Source organism: Lissotriton vulgaris, chromosome 11 (genome assembly GCF_964263255.1).
Source record: "Lissotriton vulgaris chromosome 11, aLisVul1.2, whole genome shotgun sequence".
NCBI classification, from domain to species: Eukaryota; Metazoa; Chordata; class Amphibia; order Caudata; family Salamandridae; genus Lissotriton; species Lissotriton vulgaris.
The window spans coordinates 132335765-132354260 of record NC_141699.1 but is presented as its reverse complement, the minus strand read 5'-3'; the positions used below and the strand labels follow the sequence as shown (position 1 = coordinate 132354260).

The 18496-nt window shown below is 49.2% G+C and overlaps 1 protein-coding gene across 1 annotated transcript in view; it reads left to right on the top strand.

Annotated features, from left to right (window-relative positions):
* The window catches only part of DNAH10 (dynein axonemal heavy chain 10), a 1963751-nt gene that overhangs the window by 1767518 nt on the left and 177737 nt on the right, over window positions 1–18496 (top strand). The window contains exons 70-71 of the mRNA XM_086942901.1: window positions 15036–15236; window positions 16210–16419. Of these exons, the coding sequence (XP_086799027.1) occupies window positions 15036–15236; window positions 16210–16419 (411 nt within the window). The remainder of the gene's footprint in view (window positions 1–15035; window positions 15237–16209; window positions 16420–18496) is intronic.

The following is an 18496-nucleotide window of genomic DNA, read 5'->3' as shown; positions in this document are numbered from 1 at the left end:
CATTCGGGGTCTGTCTCGCTCTAGAGCCTCAATCTCCCATTCCTCTAAAGCTTCATATTGCGTTAATCTGGGTCTGGGGTGTAGTTCATTCATTCGGGTCCTTAAGTTAAACAGGATTCTACCATTAAAGGTACCATTGAGGGGAAATGCTAAGACTTCGTCATCTTCAGTATACTTTACCCAATTTTCCAACCATACACAGGTATGATACCCTTTGTCAAATATCATAAATGATGCGGGAGTATTAGGTGGTGGAATGATTACACCCTCTCTTGTTCTGATGGGCTTGTCTTTCTTGAAATAGTTCTTAATCTTTTCGGCAAATGACATTTTTCTCTTGCTTTCGTACATATTGTAAGGTCTACCTCTTAGCATCTGCTCCTTATAAAAACCTAGATTTTTCGGATCAGGTAAGAATTCAGGATACCACATACACCTCTCCAAACTGTCTTCAAGCTCGGATTGATTAATTGTGTTTACTAAGGTTCTTCCAATGCTAGCCCGTCTTTCAATTCACAGCAACCAATCAGCACAGAGGTTGCAAATACTCCTGACCAATGGGTGCGCGGCCCCTTCGCGAGACACGGTCTCACTCTTCGGCACTCACCCCTCCCTTACAATTTCTAGCTTCGCTACACACCCGCTGGCTCAACCAATACCAGCGTGGCACGGAGTGACGTCAGTGCAGCCTTGCGACCGACTCCCTCCTTCACAAGGTAGCGGAGACTTTGAATTGCTTAATTTAGTTAACAACGTATAACTTTCGCCACAGTGCTTGAGGGTTTTAAAGAGGAAAAAAGTTTTTCTCTCACTGCAAGTAAACTACTTGTGTCTACTTTTCATTCACTTCGGATAGACCTCTCTGCCTATCCTCTCAATCTGAAAGAAACACCGGGTGTCGGCCCCGCGTCGGGAGCGGTCTCGGTCCGGCCGGAGGTCCAGGGAGCGTTCGAGGGAGCGGTCGCGGAGCCGCGCCGAGCGCTCCGGAAGTCGTCACCATTCGTCGGGCTCATCAGGTAAGAAACACAAGAAGTCGGGGCGTCGTCATCGTACGCTCGCGCGACGCGGCCGGGGGTTCGGGTAACCCCAACTCCGCGGCTCCGCGAGAGTCGCCGGCGCGGCCTGCCCCAGACCCTCCGGTCCCTGGGCACAGTGCGACGCCTGAGGAGATTGAGGCGTTCCTCATGGCCATGAGGGCGCTCAGTTCTCCGACGGGGCCTACGGCGCCTTCGGGCCCAGTGCTGCCGTCCGAGGACCCTAGCGGGCCGGGTGTCCCTGGCTCGACGCCATCGGGTGCTCCGGCCCCGGTGCCGCCGACGGCTCCGACCCCGGCGCCGCAAGGGCCTTCGGGGTCGACGCCGGCTGGCCTGCCGGCTGGTACGGCGCCGATTCCATCGGGGTTACCCCCGATGCCGCCCCCGCGCGGCGCCGGTTCTCCTGTGCCGGCTGCGGGCGGCGCCGTCCCCATTCCTTCCCCGAATCCGGACGCGGAGTCGGACCGGCGTCGATCGACGCCGCGCTCGACGCCGATGGGGCCTTTGAACCCCGAGGAGCCGGTCTACATCGTTGACTCCAAGTATGGAGATGATGAAGAGTACGGGGAAGGTTGGGAGGGGTCTGAGGACCCTCTGTCACGTGAATGCCAGTATGACCCGGACTGGACAGGTGATTTGGGGGATGCCAGTGGTCTGGACGACTCTCCTAACCCTGGTTTTATCTCTCCTCCTTCTGTGGAGTCGGTGGAGGGAGCTGCATATTCAGTGGTGCTGATGAGGGCTGCCAAGGCCTTACACCTTGAGCTCCCCGTCGCGGCCGTGAGGCCTAACATCCTCACTGAGGTCTTCAAACCGCAGTCATGCCCACAGGAGCCTCTGCTGCCGTTTAACGAAGCCTTGTCAGACGTTCTGTTGGGCACGTGGTCCAGGCCCGCTTCAGGTTCGCCTGTAGATCGGAACGTGGCCAGACGCCACCGTCCTTGTCCGGACGACCCCAAATTCCTGTCCGCCCATCCCACTCCCGAGAGTCTGGTGATCCAGGCCTCTACCTCCCAGACTGCATTCCCGTCGGCCCCGCCCGATCGGGAATCCAAGAGGTATGACCAGTATGGCAAGAAGGTCTTCTCGTCCCTGAGCCTGGGACTGCGGTCTTGCAACACCGCATGCCTCTTGGGCCGCTATACCCACTCTGTGTGGGACACGGTCGCGGAAGTGCTGCCAGAATGCCCCATGGAGATGCGTGCGAAGCTCGGCAAGGCTGTGGCTGAGGGCCGAGACGCAGCTAAATATTCCATACGGTGTGGTCTTGATACGACCGACTCGCTGGGCAGAGCTATGTCAACGACGGTGGCGATTCGTCGCCACGCCTGGCTGAGATCCGCCAACTTTTCGGCAGACGTCCAGAATACCTTGATGGACATGCCGTTCGATGGCTGTCGCCTCTTTGGTGACAAGGCGGACCACGCGCTGGAACGCTTCAAGGACTCCAGGGTCACGGACAAAGTCCTTGGGTCTTTCGACCCAGCGCCAGCAAACGTGTTCGTTTCGCCCCTTTCGTGGCCAAGGAAGGGGCGTCCCCACACGCGCTGCCAGCCACGCACCGCAACAGTCCTTTCAACGCGGTGGCGGCCGTGGAAACCGCCGTGGAGGCGGTCGGGGTCAGCGGCGGGGTCAGGCCACACCTCCCCCCGCAGCATCTGCCTCCAAATCCTCCTAGTCCGTGCTTTCGGCCCCATGTGACGCCGGTGGGTGGCAGGGTTCGCCATCACCACGCTCACTGGCGCACAATTACATCGGAAAGTGGGTGCTGCAACTCGTCCGAAGGGGCTACTCCCTCCCCTTCGAGACTACTCCTCCAGCCATGCCACCCAGAACCACCGTGTGTCGGGGGACCACTTGACACTTCTGCAGGAGGAAGTTACGGCCCTCTTGGCCAAGGGGGCCATCGAGCGCGTTCCTGGGCCAGAAGTAGGGCGTGGTTGCTATTCCCACTACTTTCTGGTACCCAAGAAGGACAAGGGGGGCCTACGTCCTATCTTGGATCTAAGGAACGTCAACGGCTTCCTCCGGAAGGAGAAGTTCAAGATGTTGACGTTAGCTCAGGTCTTGGCTGCTCTAGACCCACAAGACTGGATGGTAGCGTTGGACTTGCAGGATGCGTATTTTCACATCCCCGTCCTGCCGGCCCACCGGCGTTACCTGCGGTTCACGGTAGGCCAGGAGCACTTTCAGTTTATCGTGCTTCCCTTCGGCCTTACCAGCGCCCCACGGGTGTTCACAAAGGTGATGGCGGTGGTCGTAGCCCATCTGCGCAGGTTAGGGGTTTCAGTCTTCCCCTACCTAGACGACTGGTTGTTGAAGGCGGGCTCGCCCCAGACAGTCGTCCACCACCTTCAGATGACGGCAGACCTCTTGCACGACCTGGGGTTCTCCATCAATGTGCCGAAATCACACCTGTGTCCCTCTCAAAAGCTCCTTTTCATCGGAGCAGTTCTGGACTCGGTGCAGTTTCGGGTTTATCCTCCGGAACGGCGGGTCCGGGATATACAGGCTTTGATTCCCATCTTTCAGCCGCTATCCCGGGTTTCGATCAGGTTGACGCTGCGGCTGCTGGGACTGATGGCTTCCTGCATCCTTCTGGTGCATCACGCCCGGTGGCGGATGCGGGCTCTGCAGTGGGACCTGAAATTTCAGTGGGCCCAGCATCAGGGCAACTTGTCCGACCACGTCTTGATCTCGGAGGGCACTGCGAGACAACTGCAGTGGTGGCTTACGGACCGCGATTGGGTCGGAGGCAGATCCCTCTCCCTTCCCCAACCGGAGCACGTTGTCGTGACGGACGCGTCCCTCCAGGGCTGGGGTGGCCACTTGGGAGGGGCGGAGATCAAAGGCATCTGGTCTCCGGCGGAGTCCCGGCTCCATATCAACCTGTTGGAGCTGCGGGCGATTCGTCTAGCACTGAAGGCATTCCTCCCCTTTGTCAACGGGAGTGTAGTGCAAGTGTTCACCGACAACACCACCGCCATGTGGTACTGCAACAAACAAGGCGGAGTGGGGTCGTGGACCCTTTGCCAGGAGGCTCTGCGCCTCTGGCAGTGGCTGGAACGTCAGGGCGTGACTTTGACGGTTCAACACCTGGCAGGTTCTCTGAACGCCAGGGCGGACGAACTCAGCCGTCGGTGCTCGATGGATCACGAATGGCGTCTGAACTCGGACATGGCGCAAGGCCTCTTTCAGCAGTGGGGAGAGCCTTGGTTAGATCTATTCGCCACAGAAGAGAACGCGCAATGTCATCAGTTCTGCGCGTTGGAGTTTCCAAGACGGCACTCGCACGGCGACTCCTTTCGGCGCGAGTGGAGTTGCGGTCTGTTATACGCCTTTCCGCCTATACCACTTCTGCCCAGAGTGCTGAAGAAGATCAGGCGCGACCGGGCCCAAGTTATCCTTGTGCCTCCGGACTGGGCTCGTAGGTACTGGTATCCCGAGCTACTCAGCATGTCAGTCGGTCCCCCGATCCGCCTGCCCCTTCAGGAGGACCTTCTGTCGCAGCAGCAGGGGACGGTCCTCCACCCGAACCTGTCCAGTCTCCACCTCCATGCTTGGAGATTGAGCGGCGGCAGTTGAGGCCATTTGACTTGCCTCCTGAAGTCTGTGATGTAATTCTGGCAGCCAGGCGTCCCTCCACTAAGTCGGTATACGCCTGTCGGTGGAACAGATTTGTGGCATGGTGCACAGCAAAGGCTGTGGATCCTCTTTCTGCCCCTCTTTCAGAGGTTCTTCTGTTTCTTCTTTCTCTTGCCCAGCAGGGCTCTGCTCTGGGCACTATCAAGGGCTACCTTTCTGCCCTTTCAGCCTTTCTAAGGCTTCCTAATCAGCCTTCTTTGTTCAAGTCCCCGATTGTAACGAGATTCTTGAAGGGCATCACACACATGTATCCACCTGTTCCGTTTGTGATGCCTCAGTGGGACTTGAACCTGGTTCTGACCTTTTTGATGTGTGCTCCCTTTGAGCCCCTTCATTCTTGTCCTCTCCGTCTCCTGACCTTAAAGACGGCTTTCCTGGTTGCCATCACCTCTGCCAGGAGAGTGAGTGAGCTCCAGGCTCTTTCTGTCCAACCTCCTTTCCTGTCCATTCATCCTGACAATGTGGTTCTAAGGACTAGACCTTCTTTCCTGCCCAAAGTAGTTTCTGCTTTTCACATTGGGCAGTCCATCACCCTCCCCTCCTTCTTCCCGCCTGCGCATCCTTCAAAGGATGAAGAGCGGCTCCATCGTCTGGACCCAAAACGTGCGCTTTCATTTTATATGGATCGCACACGCCAGTTCCGGGTGGATGACCAACTGTTTGTTGGCTACGTGGGTGCGAAGAAGGGACGGGCGGTGTGTAAACGTACCATCTCTCGGTGGGTCGTTCTGTGCATCAAAGCGTGCTACTCTTTGGCTCGGAAGGAGCCTCCTGATGGGCTGAGGGCCCATTCCACTCGGGCCACGGCTACTACTACTGCCCTGGGCCGGGGAGTCCCTTTGCAGGACATTTGTCAGGCGGCTACGTGGGCCTCGCTGCACACCTTTGCGAGGCACTACTGCCTGGACAGTCAAGTCCGGAGGGATGGCTTCTTTGGCCGTTCTGTCCTCCAGGACTTTCTGGTGTAGGAATGTATTGGTTCGCAGACCCATCACCGGGGTTGGTATTGCTGGGGTATCTATTCTAAGGTAAGGAATCTAACACTAACGTGTTTCTTTCAGATGAACAAGTTACTTACCTTCGGTAACGATATATCTGTAAGAAACATTAGTTAGTGTTAGATTCCTTACCGAACCCACCCATCCTCCCCGTTCTGCGAACTGATACCTAGGGTTAAGGACATCCCTTCCAGGGCCCTGGTTTCAAATGGCACCAGTGTTGGTTCTCTCATGACTCTGCGTTTTCTGGCGCGGAAAAGCTGTGTACAAAGAACTGACGTCCGCGCGCGGAGGCGGCGTCTATATACTCCAGCGACGTCATCACGGCGCACGACGCCGACGACGGACGCGGAGCCGCAGGGGACGCCTGCAGACGACGCCTACCGACGCGCAGGGGTACTGCTACGCAAAAGTTTCCGGATCCAGACTGACGCCTGGGGATATTCTAAGGTAAGGAATCTAACACTAACTAATGTTTCTTACAGATATATCGTTACCGAAGGTAAGTAACTTGTTCTACGAGCATTAGAGAACCTGCTACTTATCCAGTATTGGGGTATCTTTCATAGATTCACATGCCTGAATCATTCCCCGTCGTCGAGGCGGGAGTCCCACGGTAAATAAAAAAGCAGTGCCAAAAGCACTCTGTAGTAGTAGGCCCTAGAAAAAGGCCTGAGGCCCATATTATAGTAGCCTATCTACATCATTATGCTAAAAGGACCAAAGTCTTTGGTCCAACCAATCAGCTTACAGCACCCTCTAGAACCTTCCCTGCAGAGCCAGCTCTCCTCAGATTTTCACCGCACGTCGTGTGGAAGGGAGTCTCCCTGAGTCTTGACTCAGTTTTTTCTTCAAAGCTTCAATATGTCTGACAAGAAGGCCTTGTTTAGACCTTGCAGAACCTGCGAGAAGAAGAGGGTCCATGTGGATGACCAGCATAAGGACTGCATTTATTGCCTTTATCCCAAGCATGAGGCAAAAAACTGTAAGATCTGCCTTACCTTCCCTTCTAAGACCTTAAGGGATAGGGAGGCCAGAGTCCTTTTGTGGCTTAAATCCTCTTCCACGGATGATGATGACAGAGCCTCTACTTCTAGCAAGAGGGCGAGGTCTCTAGAGGATAAGACAAGTGAGGGGAGAAAGCATACTAAAACCTCCCACTCTACTTCAGGCTCTTCACAGAGATCCAAACATTCTGTCTCTGGAGCCTCAGCCACCAACGATCCGGCAAAGAAAACTGTGAGTAAGACTTCTGCTGTCTCCTCTCCAGTGACTACTGTCTCTACTTCAACCTCTTCTTCTATGGATATGATATCCACTACATCCATTACTACTCCGATTGTGTCTACAAAGATTTGTATTGTGACAAAAAGAACTCTTGTGGACGTCTCGTCGACGAGGACGCCATCATCGAAAAATTCGTCATCCAAGAAGAGCCCGTCGACGAAGTCGTCGACGCCGCCGTCGACGACTGCCTCGTCGATGAAGAAAGCATCGACGTCTATCCCGTCGACGACGAGCCCGTCTTCAGTTACCCCGTCGACGACCATCCCGTCGACGGTGGCTCCGTCGACGTCTAGCCCATCGACGACGGTCCCGTCGCCGGCAAGTCTATCGTCGACGATGCCCTCGTCGTCGATCTCGTCTACGATGAATCCGTCGACTACGGCATCTTATCAGCAGGTGGATGCACCTTGGTCACCGGGGCCATTAAGACCGAAGGGATCAGCTCTACTAAAGCCTATCGCTGGGAATCAGGCCTTTTGTACGCCAATAGCGACAAAAAACTTTCAACTCGTGTCTTACAAGAGACAACAAGGTGCATATATATCACCACTTATGCCCTCTCATCTTCTAGAATCTTATGCTGATGATGAAGAAGATGACTTTGAAGACGATGATGATGAGGGTGCTTTTGGTGTGGCACGTCACCCATCCGAACTCGTCATCAAGTGCCAAGATGATGATGAAGACGAATCCTACGCTGAACACTACTACCAGGAGGATATCATAGTGCCTCATACATTGGACCATCAGAGACGGCCTAGGGTCCCGGAAGTCACTCAGTTGCCGCCTAATTTGATACAAGACTTACAGGCTATGCTGGCGGATTACAAGCAGCGTTTTCCACCACAAGTGCCTCAATCTGATACTGCAGTTCCTCCTCAGCAACATCCACCGGTTTCTCCAGTCGTGGAAACTCCGCAAGCGGTCTTGCCTCCGCAAACTCCGGATACGTCATCAGATGAGGAGGTAGAAGATGGAGAGTTGCCTAACGTACCTTCATCAGACCCATGGGATGAATACGTTATACCCATGCCATCCCCTCCAACTCCACAACATTCAGATTCACCGCCTGAAGATGTAGGTGGTTTTCACAACCTGATGCAGAGAGCATCAACCAGGTTTAAGCTCTCGGTTACAGTGGAGCAAACGGAGTGTTTTCTCCATGACTTTAAAGAGGAAACAAGAAAGATATCTAGAGCCATTCCCATTATTGAGTATATTTGGAAGGAAGGCATAAAAATAATGAAAAACCCTGCATCTGTGCCTGCTGTGTTGCCAAGAATAGAAAAGAAATATCGTTCTCCGTTCTCTAGTCTGGCGTGCCTTATTGGTCATCCACGCCCGGATTCGGTAATCTCTCAGGAGGCGCAGCAAAGGTCAAAGAACCCAGCTACCCCTATTTCTACTCCACCGGATAAAGAGGGGCGACGCTTAGACCTTATTGGGAAAAAGTTTTCCACTATGGCTGCAGCATCCATCAGGATAGCAAATTCAATGGCGATTATTGGGCGCTACGATCGCCAAATGTGGTCAGAAATGGCTGGCTTCATAGAGCTGTTGCCAGAGGACAAAAGGCAAGAAGCCAGGAAAATTCTAATGGAAGGAGAGCGAGCAGCGGAGGAATCCATCGATTACGCTCTAGATATGGCAAATACGAATTTCAGACAGTTGGCTGGGGCAGCTGTCCTGAGACGTCAACGGTGGTTAAAAGCCACTATATTTCGTCCAGAAGTTCAATTGAAAATACTGGACATGGCACATGACGGAGAGTCCCTCTTTGGGAAGCATGTCGATGAGGCTCTCCAAACGATTAAAACTGACACAGATACTGCAAAGTCACTAGGATCATTGCAATATAAAAGAGGATCGTTCAGAGGAGCAAGAGGACGAGGTTATTCGTCCAGAGGAAGTTATTACCAGCAAGGCAGGCAATATCAACAACAATACCGCCAGAACTATCAGTCCTCTTCTAGACAATCTGGATCGGCTGGTTTCTCTCGCCAAGGAGGAAGAAGGCGTGCAAACAACCAAGGACGAGACAGTCACAAGAAACAGTGAGAACAATTGGGCGCCACCTCCAATCCCTTACCTTCCCGTGGGCGCGAAGATATCTGCCTTCCAACAGCAATGGCAGAATATAACAACGGATCGGTGGGTGTTAGACTTGATCCAGCATGGTCACACCCTAGAGTTCATCACCAAACCTCCAACAACTCCACCCAGGGGTCCCCCTCCCCCTCGTCTTCACTTATTGTTCAAGGAAGTACACGCTATGCTTCTCAAAAATGCAATAGAGAAAGTTCCAAATCATCAGAGAGGGGCAGGTTTCTATTCCCGTTTTTTCCTCATAAAAAAGAAAACAGGGGAATGGCGACCGATCCTAGACCTGCGCAATCTGAACAAATATCTCAAGAAGCAGGGATTTCGAATGGTCACCCTCTCGGACATTCTCAGTTGCCTCAACGAGGGAGATTACATGGCTTCCTTGGACATGGAAGATGCATACTTCCACATCCCAATCCACCCAAAACATCGAAGGTACCTCCGTTTCACGGTGGCCGGCGCCCATTATCAGTTCAAAGTTCTCCCATTTGGCCTCAAGTCGGCCCCAAGGATTTTCACAAAGTGCCTGGCTCCTGTGGCAGCAGCTCTTCGGGCAGCAAAAGTGCAGGTCTTCCCGTATTTGGACGACTGGCTAGTCAAAGGTCCATCAGAGGCCAAAGTGAGATCCGACATTACAGTATGCCGCAATCTCTTCACATCGCTAGGCCTCACAATCAACAAAAACAAATCTCAAATGGATCCAAAACGAAACCTGTTGTTCCTAGGAGCTTGCTTGGACACAGTGGAATGCAAGGCATTCTTATCTCGAGAGAGGCAGCTCCGACTGCAGGCGTTGGCCAAAAAACTGTCAAGAAGAAGGTCACTTTCAGTTCGCCTATTTGCATCACTTCTGGGGATGTGTTCTTCAGCCATCAACCTCATTCCATTGGCGCGTCTAAAGATGCGGCCACTGCAAGAGGAGCTACACTGTCAATGGCATCAAGCGACAGGTTCATTCGAGGACACCATCACAATCACCAACAGGATGGTGCATGCACTCCAATGGTGGTCTCAGATCAACAATCTGGAACAGGGGCTCTCATTCTTGCAGACTCCTCCGGATTTTATTCTGACGACGGATGCGTCCATGGAGGGCTGGGTTGGTCATCTCCAGGACCTGCAAGTGCAAGGAAAATGGTCTCAACAACACAAAAAATGCCACATCAACAGTCTAGATTTGAAAGCCATTTGCCTGTCTCTTCAAGCGTTCCTCCCCAGGATAGTAGGATCCTCGGTCCTGGTCAGAACGGAAAACACCACAAGCATGTTTTATATCAACAAGCAGGGAGGAACGAGGTCAGCAACGTTATCCAAACAAGCCCAAGAGTTATGGAAATGGTTAACAGTTCACAACATAACTCTCAAGGTGGAGCACGTCAGAGGCCTCTACAACACCTTGGCAGACAAACTGAGCAGAACCTTGTCAGATTGCCACGAGTGGAAACTGGACAACGACCAGTTAATCTATGTGTTTCAGAGATGGGGCAAGCCGAAGTTGGACTTATTTGCAACCCAACAGAACAAAAAATGCCGGTACTACGCCAGCAGATACCCTGAACAGGGGTCAAGGGGGAATGCCCTTTCGATGCGATGGTCAGGGACCTATGCATACGCTTTTCCTCCGATTCCTCTGATTCCACGAGTGGTGCGCAAAATGAAGATGGAGAGTTGGCGCCTGCTCCTCATTGCTCCCAAGTGGCCTCGCCAGTATTGGTTTCAGGAACTCATGCTACTTTCTCAGGAGCCACCGATCAAGCTGCGGGTAACTCCGAAGCTACTGTCACGCAACGAGGGTCAGGTACTTCACCCAGATCCTCAATCGCTGAAATTGCACGCATGGCTCCTAACTTCCTAGAATTCGAACATCTCCAAATTCCTCAGGACTGCCGAAACATTTTAGAGAAGGCAAGAGCCCAGAGTACATTAAAAACTTATCGTCTCAAGTGGAAGCGTTTTTGCGCATGGTGCATCTCTAGTGCTTTACACCCTATAGAGACGCCAGCAGAAAAGATATTATCCTATTTATTGCATTTAGCGCAATCTGGTCTTTCTTTTTCGTCAAAAGTTTCACCAGTGGACTCCTCTGCTATCACTCAAGCTCCGAAGAACCTATTACTCCTCCCGCATGTGACCCTTACTAGGTGATATCACAACGGGAGTTTTAACAGTGGACTCGTAGCTATCATTTATTCAATATTTCATTCAGGAAAATCCTAGTTAGCGCTTCCAGTTCTGCCTAACCGTGCACTAATCTCCCTCCCAGCCAGTGACCTCACAGTCAAGTGGATTCTACTCACCACTTGCTATTCTATTTCCCTGGGGATTCCATACAACATAAAACAATCACGGACAATTATGTTAATTACATGCAATAATATAGCAGCAATTCATAAATCTTATTTCAAAAACCTTTATAACATTTAAATGCAATAATAGGAAACTTATTTTAGCAGCAATACATTTTAGCAGCACATTTTATTTTTCACAATTTCATCAAAACTATCTTATCTACCTATCTTAACTAGTCCTAACCATCCTCTGCTACCAGAAAATTACTGATAGAGCGCGCAGGTCACTCGACTCCTTGATTTACCAATTTACACGCATTGGGCCCATGACGTGCTAAGGACTGTGTTTTCGTGAATCGGGCGAGTTTACACGACACCATCAGTAATTCAAATGTGTTTTTCTTACCACTATTACCAGAATACCTGACTTACCACCTTGACATAGGTACCTATGGTTCCGATAGATCAGGAGCTATCAGTGGATAAGAGATAAGACTAGCAAATATACCTTATACATTTATTAACACTTTATACCTCTTGTAATAACCACAGACACCTGAAGGGTTTAAAGACTTTATATAGTAAGTTTAAAATCCAAATGCCATGAGAATAAAATTGATACAGATTAGAATATCAATAATCAGGATTATGACTATAATGTAACTATGAATAAGAGCAAGTACCATTGAGTGCGAGTGAAAACTACAGGGTAAGGGTAACAGGGAACATGCTATTCAGTTTTCAGGCTTATACTAAGGCAAGTGAGTTTAAAACATGTTAGTCAGTGGATTGCTAAATTCCTACAAGTGTTTCAAACTGATCTTAGTCTAACTGCTAATTTAAACATAGATTCTAAACACAAGAAACATTAGATCACACTAATTTAAGTAAACCGTTTCAATAATGTCCTACAGGTAAGGAAAAAATGGAACATAGCTAATAAACAGTTTGCATGTAAGTCTTTGAAGATGACAGGGAAAATGCCATGGGCAAGAATGCTTTATTAAAAGGAAAAGAAGGAAAGAGAATAAATAGACGAACACCCACGATTATAATTACCTAGGATGGGAATGAAGACTAACCCTGGCCACGGGTCAGTTTGGGAAAAGGCGAGGAGCAGGACCCTCAAGGACGTAGGATGCCAGTAGGCGAGCAGGTACAGCTCATGGACAGTCAGGACAGGATACCCCTCAGGATTTGGATCGGGACTGGGCTCACCAAATGGCACGACCAACACCTGCAGCTTCGGATGCAACGCCTGCGCTACTCCCTCTCTGCACGGAATCTGCCAGTAACCCCGATTGGGTTCTCGAATCTCCCAGCAAAGTGCTTCGCCAGCACTTGAGACTATTCCACCCCTTGGAGTTTGTGGAAATTACGGACAGAGTGCTCCGCAGCTCTCTGTATCAATCACCTATAGAGTTCGTAGGGTCGGTGACAGGTCAGCTACTCGGACAAGTCGGACAACTTCTCTAGCTAAAACTAGGCTAGTTATACTATTTTCGGGTCCCTAGACCACCCACAAATGTTGCAAGTGACAGGATCCCCAACTTTGGATTGGTCAAGAGAGGTGGTTAGGTCATTGTCACCACCTAAAATTTTGTGTTCCCACAATGAATATTTAATTTTCGTACCCACCCCTTACATTCCAGTTCCCATGGCATGTGGAAGGTGTAATACAATAGGACACACATAAAATATGTACATTTGTATCAATTTTAGGTACAGCCGAAATCGTCTCCCGGTGCAAGGGTGACTTTCCCAGGCGCGTCTCAGCTTCAGAAGCCATCTGGCTTGGTTTCACTTCTGCACAGTTCGGCTTTTCCCTCATCACGTGATTAGGGTGACATGGGTTTCAAAGATGGAGTGGCTCCCCACTCCCTGGCCCACAGATACGCGGTACATGAAAAGTAAGCGAAAACAAATTAGAAACACAGAAAAAATGAATACACTGTACACCATGATTAGCTACACTGCACCCCTTACTTTATAATATCTATAGCATTAGGGTTTTAGGCAGAAATAGACAGCTGAGCAAAAGCGGCAGTAGCAAGCGGAGAGCATGTTAAAGACAAAGCTGCCATTTTAGCAATAATGCGCATGTGGGAAAAAATCCCTCCAGAACTACGAGTGCGTCACATCACATGGGTATGACCGACGCATGCGCAGACTGGATTTCTGCAAAGCAGCGATTCTGTAGTATGCAAGCTTCGTTATGATTAATAGACATATAGGCAAGCATCTCTGGGACACCCGCGTGTTGTGTGAAAGTGCAATATTAAGGACAAAACGGGTTGGTTAATGACATTATTGTTATGTCAGGTTCTTGAATGTGAGCAAGTCGCTTTACGTGCAAATCCTTGCTCCATCACTAGTAATTGGTTTCTTATGATCAGGACGGCTGGGTGTGGGTCAGTGCAAATTGTAATTTTCTCAAATTGTTTTACGAAGTTGTTTGAAAGAGGAATTTCAAATGTCACTTCTACAGTGGAATGAGATTGAGTGGAAGGCATCCAGTATCATGCAGTATTCAAGGCCACTGTTGTACTGGATTTATAGATGGGTAAAGCTGCCATTATCTCTTCTCATCCCAAGGGCTCTGACCTTGCCATTAAATTGTGATTGTGTAATATATGCTTGTCAAATGAATCATTTCTAGAGTCCCAAATAACTTTCATATTTATTTTTGTAATGTGCTTGTTTAATTAAACGTTCTAAAGGTTTGTTGTAAGTTTCTAAAATGTTGGGGTCGTTTAATAAAATGTTATGAGCACTACTTGAACAAACAAGAATAACTTTAAAGAAAAATTCTAAATATACCTTTTAAATTGATGACTTTCAGATGGGATTCCAAGGATAGCAGAGATTTTGGTCATTTAGATTCAGTCCTAGAGCAGATGTTTTGTTTTGTGAGAATATCTTTGAGATACAAATGGTGAATGTTTAATTTATTGAGGACATAAAATTAGTTCATTGTATTAATTTAGCCCTCATTATGAACAGTAGAGCTAAGAACACATTCCCAAATAGTGCTTATAGTCACCTTATACACTTGGTGTGCTGGTGTAATACCTCTCTGTATAGACAGGTGGTAAGATGATGGAATGGACTTTATTCTGACACATATGGCCTTCTCTACGTTTGCATTCTGAGGCCTTGCATGAGGTCCATAACCTGCATGTGGGTAGTAACTCCAAACAGTAAGATGAGGGCTTTCCTACAGGCTGTTTCTCAGTTCCATTTGTTTTCCTGGCTTTGTTTTTGATTTGAATCAATGATTTCTAGTCACAGTCCTTGGTTTCTTTGTACTTACTATGTTTGGTATTCAATCCTTTTTTTATATTGTTAGTTTGAATACTTCATTAAAATTGAATCATTTAGCTGCTTGATTGTTGACACTGACGTGTCACTATCAATATTTGATCAGTCTTTTTTCAGGTTTTAGGAAGTGACTATCTTATGCAGTATTTGCTGTTTGTTTATTCAGTAAATCAATAGTTCTTCGCATTATACAGCAATTACATGTTCTTATTCTACATGCTTCATCTCATATGAATGAAATAGCAAGAAACTTTGATTTGCAGTCTTGAAATGAATGCGAAAAACAAGACAACGTTGGTTTAAGCACTCCATCCTTGTTAATATGTCTGTTCTACGCTCTATCCTTGTGATTACAACAGGTTGCCCTACAGCTACTCGAAACTGCAGTAACTCGAGGCCAATGGCTGATGTTGCAGAATTGTCATCTTCTGGTGAAATGGCTGAAAGATTTGGAGAAGGCTGTGGAGAGAATTGTGAAGCCTCATCCAGACTTCCGCCTATGGCTCACCACAGACCCAATTAAGGACTTCCCTATTGGGATACTACAGAAATCGCTCAAGGTAACTAAAAGGGCACAAAAACATTGTGATAAAGATTACTTATTGTTACTAAAGAATTCAAAACTTCAGTTTGAGAAGATGACACCTTAGCTTAACTATGGTCTATTAAGACTATTGCAATGCATGCTGTGTAATGTAATTTGGAAAAATTACAGTGTTACTTTTGTAAAAAATGTCTTCTTCTTAGATGATTTGTGTGCTCCCTTAATGGCATCTGTTGCAGGTTGCACATCAAGTAACATATTCATAAATCAAAGTTTAATTTAAGCATGGACCTTCTCTATATCTTTTAATCTGCTGTGCTGCTGCCTGGTCCCTGACTAGCAAAATCTGTGAATAAGGCGTGAAATACATACATTGAGATACATTCATGTATTGAGACAAAATCTTCTTGTGGAAACAGCCGTGTAGAAATGATCAAATAGACCCTGATATACAAATGAGATGTACACGGTGTTCCATCAAACACTGGTCTCGCGAGTCATAATGGCAGGGTTTCAGAAGAGATCAAGTACGATAGCTCAAAATTCTCAGAAGTCGGTAGGAACACCTTGAAAAGGATCATAAGAATTGGTTAACAGCTCTCACATTTCGAAAGTGCCTCATGGTAGCTCAAAGAAGGGACTCTCAATTTGGTCTCCAAAAATTTTTGAATTTGCCATTTAATACATTTAAAACTTTTTATTTATACAAGTATAACATAGTTTCCACAAATTCATTCTTTGTCTTAGAATATTAGATAAAAATGTATGTGGTATTTTAGGGCAAATGGTGTGTACACATAGAGCTTTCCATGTGCCCTGATTCATTCAAGTAAATTAGAAAAAAACATTTAAATGAAAATCATAAAATCATAGGCAAAGTGATTCAGTTAATCCAATTCCTGTTTCCTTTTCCTATGTCATTACAGATTAGGTTTCGCAGTCAGTAATTTCCATGAATAAAATGGCTTTTGTCTGTCTTAATTCCATAGGTCGTGACTGAGCCGCCGAATGGTCTGAAGCTTAACATGAGGGCCACTTACTTCAAGATCACACGCGAGTCCCTAGATGAATGCAAGCACCCTGCGTTCAAATCTCTGGTTTATGTGCTTGCATTTTTCCACGCGGTAGTCCAGGAGAGAAGGAAGTTTGGCAAGATTGGTTGGAATGTGTCATATGATTTTAATGAATCCGATTTTCAGGTAAATATTTTCCCTAGATCGTGCTGTACTTCAGTATTATGGGTGCAAGGACATTTGTGACAGGTTTATGCCTGCCTCTGCAGTTTGGACATGAAGGTGGTAATTTAAAGCAGCAGTTAAACAAAACATTACAGTACATTTTTCTCATTTGCACAGGTTTAAGTTGTTCTGTAAAATCTTGTGCGATTTCACTCTGTGTATCTTATCATGGAAAACCACGTTCCACTACTGCCAGAAAACGTTGATTTCAATACAGTATTAAAAAAATCTAAGCACATCTTGTAAAGTAATTTCTGCTTAATATTGTCAATATTTCTTAGAAAACACCAAATGATGGCATGATATCCAGTGGTAGCAGATTAAAATGTAACTGCTAATTTTTCACAGGGCTGAAAATGAGCTCATAAGGGCACTGGGCCTTTCAAGAAGAATATGACACAAACAAAGAATGTATCAGTTATTGTATCACCTTTCCTCAACTAAGCAGTGTGTACTGATATATAAACGTATTCCAAATTCTCAGTTTTCACATATTGGCACTCATCCTTTTCTTTTTAGCACATGGAACAGGTACATTTTTAATCAGTTTGGCCTATTTGAGTCAGGCGTGATGTAGTGGCCCTTAGCAGGCCATTCTGGTGATCTTCTTAGTATTGATGCTTTCATCCCACCACTTGCGCTTGACTTGGCAGTCTTTCCAATAAATCATTTCAGCTCAGACCCGGCTCCTTCCATGAGGTAATCCACAGCAAAAACAGCATGAACCCCATGTCCATCAAGAGTGGTTATGAGGTATCTGAAAGAGACACGTTAGTGATAGATTCCTTACCTTAGAATATCCCCAGGCGTCAGACTGGATCCTGAAGTTTTTGCGTAGCAATACTCCTGCGCGTCGGTAGGCGTTGTCTGCGGCTCCGCGTCCGTCGTCGGCGTCGTTAGCGCCGGAATGACGTCGTCGGAGTGCTTAGACGCCGCCCATGCGCGCTGACGTCGGTTCTCCTTTTTTCCGCGCCAGCTAGCGCGGATCCGGAGAAGCTCTACCCCTAGTCATTTTTTGACTAAACTTTTGATCTTTTTGATCATTCTTTTTCTTTGAGTCTTCGACTCTATTGGTGCCGTTAGGGATGCCCGGGTTCAAGCCCTGCTCGAAGTGCGACCGACTGATGTCGGTCACGGACCCCCATCACCGGTGCCTGAAGTGCCTAGGCCTCGACCATGACGATCGAACCTGCTCCGACTGCCGGGCCCTGACGTCGAAGGCTAGACGGGAGCGGTCCCGCAAGCAGCTCGAGCTGCGGCAGTCGGTCCGCGCCACTCCAGGTCCCGGTCCCACGGGAGGTCGAGGGACAGGTCACGAGGTCTGAGTCATCGAAGCTCCGGGAGTGGACACCGGTCGTCAGGCTCCAAGTCCTCAGGTAAGAGGCATGAGAGGTCAGAGCGACGTCATCGTTCCTCCGACCCACCCCGACGCTCGCACGATGCGGCCGGGGGCTCGGCTCCGCGGGAGTCGCAAGCGTCGCCGCCTGCCCCACACCTTCGGGTCCCTCGGCACGGCGCGACGCCAGAGGAGATCGAGCGGTACCTCATGGCCATGAGGTCCCTCCCACCTCAGTCGGGTTCCGTGGCGCCTTCGGGCCCAACGGTCCCGACCGGAGGCCCTAGCGGGTCGGGTGCTTCGGGTCCGACGCCGCCGGGTGCTTCGCCCCGGCACCGCCGCCGACTTCGGTCCTGGCGCCGCAGGCCCTCACTGGATCCGCTTCCGGATCCGGGTAATCGCCGGTCGACCTTACGGCCTCACCGGCGCCGGCCCCCCGGGTGTCGCCCCCGGCTGTGGACGCCGCCCCCAATGTCCCCTACGGTCCGACTCTGGCGCCGGAACGGCGCCGCTTCTGACGGCCTTTGGAGATTTTTATTTCCACGAGGAGGCCCCGTCTACTGATCCTGTTTTGCAGGTTACGGGTGACGAGGAGGATTGGGAGGGGTCTGAGGACCCTCTGGCACTGGAGTGCCAGTCTCCACAGGACTGGACATATGAGCTTCGGGAGGCCAGTGGTCTTGACACATCGCCAGACACTGG